Here is an 11946-nt window from a genome sequence, read left to right on the forward strand (position 1 = left end):
CAAATGCGTAGCTACTCACTGACAGCTGTCTCATCTTGATCTGCGCGTGATGCGGCCGGAATCTTCTCCAAAAATATCGATGATATGTGCTGTAAATATTAGAGGTCGACCGATATTGCTTTTTCAATGGCCGATGCCGATGCCGATCTTTAGAGAGCAGGGCGGCCGATGGCCGATATATAATGCCGATTATTTTATTTTTTTTCATTCGATAAAATACGATTAAAATAAACTCCTCAAAAAAAGTTTGGAAACGTTATTTTGCTCGATTATTTCTCCCTTTTAATAATACCAATTGGTATTGTATTTTATATAGTTGGAAAGCCTGATTAGTCACCTTTACAACGGGGTACAACTTGTAAGGATTGTGCATTCGTGGAATGAGAAACACACAGCTAAACGTGTGGGTAGCGCCCCCAAAAAATGTGCAATATTCTTCTGTTGGTATTTTTTTTTAAAGAAATCTAGTAGCCTAGATTTCCATTATCCATTCATGCACATTGAAAATCGAATATAACATTATACTGTAGGCCTACATCTAATATAAGATGTTATCTTAGCCAGTACAGTAACATGTTTTTGATTATTCTTTTTATTAAATAGAAAAATACATTGGGTTATGCGGTATAGATTTCAGTAGTGACTGGTAGGCTATAGCGAGAGAGCAGTATGTCAGAGAACTCATTCATGCACTGTTCTATACATTAACAATAATAATAATAATAATGTAACTGTTTAGATTTGCTGTCATTTGATGGGAGAAGTGTGTTTGCAGAAGATGGTGGTGACTGAGGAAACGTAACGTTACAGTAGGCTCATGGGTGCATGAGAAGACTCACATTCAGTGGCGGACTGCATAATCGGGCACGTCGGGCAAATGCCCGGTGGCCTGGCCTGCCAAAAAAAAATTTTTTTTTTTTTGCAGGCCGATGCCGATGAATTAAAAATGCCAATAATCGGCCCCAATTAATCGGTCGACCTCTAGTAAATATAGACGTTTTGGGCGCAGGACCTCCGCTCGTCGGCGGGTTTTAAGCTGATGCGTCGGAAGATCTTTCAATTTCTTCCTGACTTCGTCAACTGCCCGCAGTGCGCAGTCTGCCATCGCATTCAGTACTGATTGCACTTGTCATCAAACTGCTTGTGTTGGCGCTGTTAAATTGAGCTGTGAGAACGTTTCTATGCTTTGAATACAACTCTATAAGTTTGAGCTGAGTTGGAGCTGTCTGTCAGCTGTCTCGAGCTCGTGAGAGAAGTGTGTTGCTTGGCAACAAGCACGTATTAACGTGAACGCGCACGTCTGCAGCCTAAATAATCTCTGCCTTGTCATTTTTTCTAACCTGTGACTCGACTTGACATAACCTGTGACTCGACTCGAGACTTGACTTGAAAGAACATTGTGACTTGACTTGCAGACAAAAGGAAAGACTTGGGACTTGCTTGAGACTCGGGACCAATTGACTTGAGACTCGCTTGGGACTCGGATCAGAGGGACTTGGACAATTGTCTGCCAGAGAGAGATCTGCAGCATGCTAACGTAGTGTATCAGACCCAGAGTGAAAAATATCAATTGTAAGGAATGGTGGTGAGGGTGGGTGCAGCCTAGGTCTAAGGCCTGGTTCCAGGTAGGGCCCAACACAATGGCCTGTCGGCCAGGACAGAAGACAGCAGAGGCTTGGATTCCAACACCATTAGTTTTATTTATACACCATATCTTGTTGCTGGTTTGCTGGTGATAAAGAAAGAAGAACATATTATAAATCCATAGTGATTCAACATAACAATTAAATCCAAACAATTACTAATTATATAATATCCAAATACAGAAATAACTATTAAAGGAACTTAAGCAGTGCAACCAATGATCATAAATTACCAAAGCAAAGTCAAATAAAAGGAAAACTTACTAATCATTTACACAGCAAAAAGGTGAAGGTGTGGAATCCAGTGGAGGCCAGCCAGCTTGTGCTCCGATGGTTTGCAGCAAAGGGATTTTCCACAGGTGAAGTGACTGGCCTTATTAGCTCTCGGGCTCCGCCCATCCAGAGAGCAGTGAAGGAAAGCAGTGAGGAGGCAATTGGAGGAATGTGAAATGAGGGGATTTTCTACACAGAGAGAGATCTGCAGCATGCAGTAACGTAGTGTATCAGACCCAGAGAGAGATCTGCAGCATGTAGTAACATAGTGTATCAGACCCAGAGAGAGATCTGCAGCATGCAGTAACATAGTGTATCAGACCCAGAGAGAGATCTGCAGCATGCAGTAATGTAGTGTATCAGACCCAGAGAGAGATCTGCAGCATGCAGTAACATAGTGTATCAGACCCAGAGAGAGATCTGCAGTATGCAGTAACATAGTGTATCAGACCCAGAGAGAGATCTGCAGCATGCAGTAACGTAGTGTATCAGACCCAGAGAGAGATCTGCAGCATGCAGTAACGTAGTGTATCAGACCCAGAGAGAGATCTGCAGCATGCAGTAACGTAGTGTATCAGACCCAGAGAGAGATCTGCAGCATGCAGTAACGTAGTGTATCAGACCCAGAGAGAGATCTGCAGCATGCAGTAACGTAGTGTATCAGACCCAGAGAGAGATCTGCAGCATGCAGTAACGTAGTGTATCAGACCCAGAGAGAGATCTGCAGCATGCAGTAACGTAGTGTATCAGACCCAGAGAGAGCTCTGCAGCATGCAGTAACGTAGTGTATCAGACCCAGAGCGAGCTCTGCAGCATGCAGTAACGTAGTGTATCAGACCCAGAGAGAGCTCTGCAGCATGCAGTAACGTAGTGTATCAGACCCAGAGAGAGCTCTGCAGCATGCAGTAACGTAGTGTATCAGACCCAGAGAGAGATCTGCAGCATGCAGTAACGTAGTGTATCAGACCCAGAGAGAGCTCTGCAGCATGCAGTAACGTAGTGTATCAGACCCAGAGAGAGCTCTGCAGCATGCAGTAACGTAGTGTATCAGACCCAGAGAGAGATCTGCAGCATGCAGTAACGTAGTGTATCAGACCCAGAGAGAGATCTGCAGCATGCAGTAACGTAGTGTATCAGACCCAGAGAGAGATCTGCAGCATGCAGTAACGTAGTGTATCAGACCCAGAGAGAGATCTGCAGCATGCAGTAACGTAGTGTATCAGAACCAGAGAGAGATCTGCAGCATGCAGTAATGTAGTGTATCAGACCCAGAGAGAGATCTGCAGCATGCAGTAATGTAGTGTATCAGAACCAGAGAGAGATCTGCAGCATGCAGTAACGTAGTGTATCAGAACCAGAGAGAGATCTGCAGCATGCAGTAATGTAGTGTATCAGAACCAGAGATAGATCTGCAGCATGCAGTAACGTAGTGTATCAGACCCAGAGAGAGATCTGCAGCATGCAGTAATGTAGTGTATCAGACCCAGAGAGAGATCTGCAGCATGCAGTAACGTAGTGTATCAGACCCAGAGAGAGATCTGCAGCATGCAGTAACGTAGTGTATCAGACCCAGAGAGAGCTCTGCAGCATGCAGTAACGTAGTGTATCAGACCCAGAGAGAGATCTGCAGCATGCAGTAACGTAGTGTATCAGACCCAGAGAGAGCTCTGCAGCATGCAGTAACGTAGTGTATCAGACCCAGAGAGAGATCTGCAGCATGCAGTAACGTAGTGTATCAGAACCAGAGAGAGAGCTGCAGCATGCAGTAACGTAGTGTATCAGACCCAGAGAGAGATCTGCAGCATGCAGTAACGTAGTGTATCAGACCCAGAGAGAGATCTGCAGCATGCAGTAATGTAGTGTATCAGACCCAGAGATAGATCTGCAGCATGCAGTAACGTAGTGTATCGGACCCAGAGAGAGATCTGCAGCATGCAGTAATGTAGTGTATTAGAACCAGAGATAGATCTGCAGCATGCAGTAACGTAGTGTATCAGAACCAGAGAGAGATCTGCAGCATGCAGTAACATAGTGTATCAGAACCAGAGAGAGATCTGCAGCATGCAGTAACGTAGTGTATCAGAACCAGAGAGAGATCTGCAGCATGCAGTAACATAGTGTATCAGACCCAGAGAGAGATCTGCAGCATGCAGTAACGTAGTGTATCAGAACCAGAGAGAGATCTGCAGCATGCAGTAACGTAGTGTATCAGACCCAGAGAGAGATCTGCAGCATGCAGTAACGTAGTGTATCAGACCCAGAGAGAGATCTGCAGCATGCAGTAATGTAGTGTATCAGACCCAGAGAGAGATCTGCAGCATGCAGTAATGTAGTGTATCAGACCCAGAGAGAGATCTGCAGCATGCAGTAACGTAGTGTATCAGCAGAGCTTTCATGGGTCTGGCGTAAACAACATCTGCAGGTGGAAATAGTTGTTGGTTGTATGGAATGATTGATGGATGGATGGACCAATCAGGACAGACAGACTGCCTCCCAGTCTCCATAATGGTGGTGCTGGTCTATGTCTTATTGTGAGCAGTTGTAGTAACACACTACTGAACAGACTGACTGTGCTGCTGAGCAGGTCTAGTCTACAGACTAATCCTAGGCTGACACTCTCCTTCACTGGAAGCTTCTAGAACAGCCTCAGGACAGTCTGTGTGTGTGTGTGTGTGTGTGTGTGTGTGTGTGTGTGTGTGTGTGTGTGTGTGTGTGTGTGTGTGTGTGTGTGTGTGTGTGTGTGTGTGTGTGTGTGTGTGTGTGTGTGTGTGTGTGTGTGTGTGTGTGTGTGTGCTGTGTTAGGATCTCTCTGTCTCTCTATCCCCCCCCCTCTCTCTAGAGAGGATAGTGGCTGTTAGGATCTCTCTCTCTCTCTCTCTCTCTCTCTCTCTCTCTCTCTCTGTGGTAAAGAGAGCATAGTGACTGTGTTAGGATCTCTCTCTCTCTCTCTCTCTCTCTCTCTCTCTCTCTCTCTCTGTGGTAAAGAGAGGATAGTGACTGTGTTAGGATGTCTCTCTCTCTCTCTCTCTCTCTCTCTCTCTCTCTCTGTGGTAAAGAGAGCATAGTGACTGTGTTAGGATGTCTCTCTGTTGGACAGCAGTCTCTGTCTCTCTGTCTCTCTCTGAGACGTCCACACTGTCCACATGATGTTTGGCTGTGAGCACCTTCCATCCAGCCAGTAACAGCAGGAGGTGGAGATCCTCTGTGTTGGTGTCTGTGGATCAGTGTGTCTCTGTGCTAAACATGAGAGATCAACCACTGATAGTTGACTGTGCTCTCTCTCTCTCTCTCTCTCTCTCTCTCACTCCCTCTCTCACTCTCTCTATCTCTCTCTCACTCCCTCTCTCACTCTCTCTATCTCCCTCTCTCTCTCTCTCTCCCTCTCTCTCTCTCCCCTCTCTCTACCTCTCATCCTCTCTCTCCCCCTCTCTCCCCCGCTCTCTCTCTCTCTCTCTCTCTCTCTCTCCCTCTCTCTCTCTCTCTCAGGTGTCCACATTAACCAGAGGATGTCTGGCTGTGAATGGGATGATGAGACAGGAGAAGTTAATGGATATGATCAATATGGCTATGATGGAGAAGACTTCATAGTATTGGACCTGAAGACACTGACATGGATCGCTCCAGTCCAACAGGCTGTCATGACCAAACACAGATGGGATAATGACAAAGCTAACTCAGCCTACCTGAAGCACTACTACACCACAGTGTGCATTGATTGGCTGAAGAAGTATGTGTCCTTTGGGAAGAGCACTCTGCAGAGAACAGGTAGAGTCACATGACCTGATGTAGTTTCATGGACACAACAATGTTCATCTGCTCTTATGTTTCTAATGTACAGAAACATGAAGCAACATATCGTCGCTGTTCGGTCAAAATCTCCAGAAGGGCAAGTTTTCAGGAACTTAAAAAAACCCGCTGTGCTCTTAAAATACTGAACACCACGTCGTCAAAGTTGGCACATGTCTTCATTATAGACAGTTTCTCACTGAATGTGTCATTATTACATGATTAATATCTTACCTGAATAAGCTCAAATGATGTTACAGGATTATCAGTCTGAGTTTGAGGCACTTTCTCCTGGACTGAGCAGCAGCGGCACCTGGCCGAAACCCTTATGTAGCTGCTGCTGCTCTGGCTGCAGGGCCGTGGACGCCTCCCAAGCTGAGAGAGAAGCTCCGTTTCTCACTAACGTAAACATTATTATCATCACAAACCACTTTGATCTGCATACTTTAAAAGAGTTTGCAGCTCAGGGATGACCCAAAAACACCTTATTGATGTATTTACATCAGACGATGTCAGAAACCAACAAAACTAAGCCAGAAACACACAGCGGAGTTCAGTTGGTGTCTCACGGTGCTTTCTGGGTAATTCCTCATGAGGGAGGGGAGGAGCATGGAGGCTCAGCTGTCACATAGGCGCTGTGATGGGCGGGTCTAGCACCCAACGTGTTAAATAGATGACCCAATAAAACATGTTTTCATTGGTCATTTAGATGTCAAAACCTACCAGTAGATAGAGGAGAATGGATATATTCCATCTATAGTAAAAAGTAAAAATCATAAAACATTTAGTTAAGTGGTTTTCATCAGACAGCGACAATATAGACACACACTACATACAACTGTCCTGTTTTTGTTTACACACATCTGTTTTTTTGTCATTCTGTCCTCTCTCTCTCCCTCCCTCCCTCTCTTTGTATGTCTGTGTCTCACTCCCACCCCCCCCCCCCCCTCTCTCTCTCTCTCTCTCTCTCTCTCTCTCTCTCTCTCACTCTCTCTCTCTCTCTCTCCAGTTCTTCCCTCGATCTCTCTCCTCCAGAAGTCTCCCTCCTCTCCAGTCAGCTGCCATGCTACAGGCTTCTACCCGGACAGAGTCATGTTGTTCTGGACCAGAGATGGAGAGGAGCTTCAGGACCTTCAGGATAAGGAAGAGATCCTCCCCAACCACGATGGAACCTTCCAGACGAGCGTTCGGCTGAACGTTTCATCAGTCAAAGCTGAAGACTGGGGGAAGTACGAGTGTGTGTTTCAGATCGCTGGTGTTGAGGAGGACATCATCACCAAACTGGACCCAGCAGTGATCAAGACCAACAACCCGGGTAAGACTGGGATCACAGCTGATGGAGGAGGAGAGACACTTGTACTTTACTTCTTACACCTGACTTGGAATTCATGTGTTTTATTTCTGTTCTTCTGTAATGGAGCCTTTCTCTCACATTGTTGTGCTTTTGTTGTCATTTGAGTTTCTGTCATCAGGTTCAGTTGGTTTTTGATCATCTTGATTTATAATATTTATTCTTTGCTTCTTTATAAATGAGAAATTGTTAGGAGATCATTTGTATAGCAGTTTTATATATCCAAATGGACACATTCATTTAAGCTTTTCATCAGATTATTTAGTTCAGTATTATGTGTTCTCATGCAGTGTAGTTTCTATGCACTGTATGGTGTTCCCACATAGTTGCTTCCTCCTTGGAGGTACATTTGGGCTCAGTCTTGTTTACATATCACCATTTGGTCAACCAGACAGTTTTTAACTCCATGAGAATATTGAAGACAACCAAACATGCTGGTCGCTTCACTAAAACACATGATGAGGTGTGTTTCTAGTTTGTCTGAGTCACATGACCTCCTCTTTCTACTTAAAATACTAAAGTGGAACAAATAGACATCATGTGATCCATCCAGTGTCACGTGACAAAGTGTGAACGCTCTGTTTTGGTTCCATGTTCTCCTTCAGGGACCAATCCTGCTCTTATCATTGGAGTGGGAGTGGCTGTAGGACTGCTCCTCCTGCTGGCCATCTGCGGCATTGTAGTCTGCATCTGGAGGAAGAACAACAACGGTGAGGGACCAAGAGTTTTCTACTCCTCAGAAAGAAATGATGATCCTCTAATATACAATCTTAATTATTGTTCCAAAACATATTTTATGTGTGCTTCTGGTAATTCAAAGTCCATAAAATGTACATCATCATACCTGTAATAGAAAAGACGTATCTAGTAATAGTGAAGCACATATAATGTAACATAATGTTTATTTTCATAAATGTTAATTTGTAATCTGTCATTGAGTAATAATGTAACATCTTGTCTGTATTTCAGGCTCCAAACCTGCTCGCAGTGAGTTTTCCTTTGATTGTTTTTTTGCCATTCTGTAATTATATGTACTATTTGGATCTGTTGCTTGCATGATGTGTACTTATAAAGAACATAGAAGAACACCAGGCATTAGTAATCGATCACTATTCTCTCATGTTTTGTTTCTTTACGCTTCATTTCAAGTTACATTATGACTTTGTTGTCTTTTTGTAGCTTTGGAGGCTTCACCTACTGAATTCCCTTCTCTCATCGCAGTGAGTGCTTCATCATGTGAGAACACATTTAGTATGTTAAACAAAGATTTAATCAAAATAAAAAAATCACTGAATATCAGCCAAATTGTGAATAGTCACAGATATAGCGTTATAAGCAGATTCCCTTATGAGTTGTAATTCACATCCTGCTGCCGGTGAGGATTAAAAACATCATTCTGATCAAACATTTCCTGCAGTGTTACAGTATAATTACTAAAAACATGTCCTGCAGTTTTACAGTATAATGACTAAAAAAAATTGCTGTTGAGGTTTTATCTTGATTCTGATGCACACAAAAATCAGATTGCATCATTCTATATCTAAATGTTATATTTTGACCCAGAAATTAGTATCCCATACAATATGAAAGCAAATAGACTGCAGTGTGAACAATAATAAATTCAATATTTCAGCTTGTCTGTCTGTTCATCTGTCTTGACAGGTGACCAGTGGAGATGAGAAGAGGACGGTGAACTGACGCATCATCAAGATCAATTACAGCAGGTGTTTCTAGTTTGGGACAAAAAGTGCACATTAACAAAACGTGTTTGATTAACTTACTGAGAGTTAAAGTTATATGATTGGTCAGAATATTGTGGGAGAAATTAAATTGTTAAAATCTGCATTGATTTAATCACCAAAGAAGAATATCTGGTTGCTTCTTCTTGGTTAATCTTTCTTCATTAGTGTTTGACTCCTCCCTCCATACTGGATTGTTGATGCTATTAAATGCAGCTAGTTGTTTGCTAACTGAATGGCAGCAGCATGACTGTACAGGTAAACCTCCTCTGTAGGAGGAGCTACATCAGCACAGCACTGATGCTGCTACAGCTGTTTCTGCTCAGCTTTTGGGGAGAGGATTTACTACAGCAGCTAGCAGAGACCAGGCCTGGGGAGTAACGGATTACAGACAGTACATGTAATGGGATTATGTAATAAGATTACAAAGACAAAGAAAAAAACTGTAACTGTAATCCCTTACAGTTTACTGAAACAAAGATGTAATCAAGATACAGTTCCATCGAGTAAAAATCTGGATTACTAGCAGGATTACAATTTTAAACTAGATTTTAAAATAAAGAACGATGCACACACATCACAACACTTCCCTCTAACAACACCACTCTGGTCCAACCTGGTTTCACCACAGTTTGTGACATCATAGTCTGCAGCCAGTCGCACCAGCTGCTAGTTTGTGACATCATAGTCTGCAGCCAGTCGCACCAGCTGCCATTGTGTTATGGAAATGTCCCTCTGAGGAGCATCATGCCCCCAGACTCCAGTAGTCAAATGCAGGACATTTTTTCAAAAGTCATCCAAAAGTAACACAAAGTAATCATCAGTTACATTACCTTAATATTGTGATACTCGGATTACCGTTACTGATTATAATTTTTAACAGGTAATTAGTAATTGGATCTGATTACATTTTTAAAGTAATGCTCCAAACCCCGGCAGAGACCAAAGACATGATGAGAGAAATAACAGAAAGGACACTTCCTTTAGCATGCTGACACACACTGCATTTTGCTTTGTCAATTCAGCAACAATATCTTGTGTCTTTGAGTTTATAATCAGCTGTGAATTGATCAGTGATTTTCTTTTTCACTGGTGATTTTATAAATCTCACATGTTGAGTTTGTTTTGCTTCAGTTCAGTTCTGCTGGATGCTGCTGTGGCTCAGTGCTCTGCTCTGTCATTGTAAAGCCGTTCAAATCTCTATAATGGTGTGGAAATTATCTCCAATCTGTACAGCTTTTTGTATATTAGTGCGTTTTCAATAGTTGTTTTTTAAATTTTGTATTTGGTGAACGGGATTCCTCCCTGATTTTCTAGGAAATTGTACAGTCAGATATTTTGTGTAGATGTTTTAATGAATAATGCTGTTTTTTATTTAAAATCTGTTGTTGTAAACTATTCGTGTGTGTCTGTGTGTGTGTGCGAGTGTGTGTGTGTGTGTGTGTGTGTGTGTGTGTGTGTGTGTCTGTGTGTGCATGCGAGCATGTGTGTGTGTGTGTGTGTGTGTGTGTGTGTGTGTGTGCGCGCACGTGTGCGAGCGAGAGTCTGGAGATGTATAAGCGGTTAAAGAGTTTTAGGCTACAGCATCTTTCTTGTTGGCACAACTTGTATGAAATAGGGTTTGATTAATAAATGAAATGTTTCTGAAAACATGAGTTGTTTATTTATTTGTGTATTTGTGGATCATAACCAAAGGATGATTCATGCATTCAAAGAATATCATGCATGCACATGTATTTTTTATATTTCACTATAGTGCCTCTATTAAATAAGACCAAATTAACCTTGTGTTACTTACATGAAAACAGAAACATTGCTAATATTCTTCAATGTTGCTTTTGTCTTTTCAAATGTATATTATTATTACTCCTGTGTGTTTCTGCTCTCTTATGCTGTTCATCACATGCTGCTTCTCCTTATGTCCTGTGGAGCCCCCTGCTGGCCTAAGACTTTCACACAAGTGTACTTGTGCAACCAGAGTGACAATAAACATCAGAGAGCAGAGGCACAGATCATAATGATGATTTATCATGTTGCTATTTAGAGAATAAACATAAAGTCACATGACATCCTCATCAGGTCATTTCTCAGTTCAGGTTCAGAGGGAGATACATAACCTGTCCAGAGGGGGCGCTGTCACACTGCTGTGCTGAGTCCTCTGTAATGTAAACTAAAAATATTTTTTGTAATTACATTTATACAACATTGATGATGAGGACACTGATGAGGATGTCACATGACTACAACTGAAGTCAGTGTGGACTGGTTCTCTGTGGATATGTGCTGGCAACCTCCCTGTGTGTTATATATGGACAAACTTCAGCTGTGTTTCAACTGGCATGAGGGGGAGGAGATGATTACACAATGTTCATTTTTGGGTGAACTGTTCCTTTAATGAACTCTGTCAACACAAACTGGAACATGAGACAGCATCAGACTGCTGCTAAATGATCCAGTAACTCTCCAGTATGGAAACAGTCACAACTACTGAGCTGCTAACATTTAGCCTCCATCTAAAAAGACTGTTGTCATCAGATAAGACTCAGTACTGTATGACATCACTACAGTATGACAACAGTATTGCATCGCTACAGTATGAGGTTACTACAGTATGACATCATATTTTCTGTTCATATCAACAGTTAAGTCCTTTTTTTCTGGAAAAGCCACATAACAGTTTATAATCTATGTAAATGCAACTTGTTCACTAAATATATAAATATAATATTCCTTCATAGGAAGCAGTTGTACCTCTTTTCATGACTTTTTTAGACCGATTAAGTTTGACTAAAATCCATCTTTTATTTTCTATAATATTGTCTGACAGCAGAAGAATGTGATTAAACAAGATTAGTGAGAAACTTCCCTGGCCTGAGATAAACACATGAACAGCAGCATCTGCACTCTCTGCTCTCTTCCGGGTGTGTGTGCCAAACTGTGCTCTCTCTCAACCCAACACACACACACACACACACACACACACACACACACACACACACACACACACACACACACACACACACAACAAGATACAAGATACAATATACTTTTATTGCCACACAACCAGGTTAGTTTCAGTACAGATATATTGTAGCTCTGAAATAACATGAAACAACACATGACAGGACATGGATACATTTAGACATTTACACAA

At 42.3% G+C, this 11946-nt stretch overlaps 1 protein-coding gene across 1 annotated transcript in view; it reads left to right on the top strand.

Moving 5' to 3' along the window:
• Window positions 1-10434, top strand: part of LOC310785050 (uncharacterized protein) — a 38978-nt gene extending 28544 nt beyond the window's left edge. Inside the window, exons 12-15 of the mRNA XM_083646046.1 lie at window positions 7659-7763; window positions 8023-8040; window positions 8233-8304; window positions 8716-10434. Coding sequence (XP_083502172.1) covers window positions 7659-7763; window positions 8023-8040; window positions 8233-8304; window positions 8716-8732 — 212 coding nt within the window. The 3' untranslated portion in view covers window positions 8733-10434. The remainder of the gene's footprint in view (window positions 1-7658; window positions 7764-8022; window positions 8041-8232; window positions 8305-8715) is intronic.
• The last annotated feature ends 1512 nt before the right edge of the window (window positions 10435-11946 follow it).

This window comes from Poromitra crassiceps (assembly GCF_964638095.1).
Source record: "Poromitra crassiceps genome assembly, chromosome: 11".
Classification (NCBI taxonomy): Eukaryota; Metazoa; Chordata; class Actinopteri; order Beryciformes; family Melamphaidae; genus Poromitra; species Poromitra crassiceps.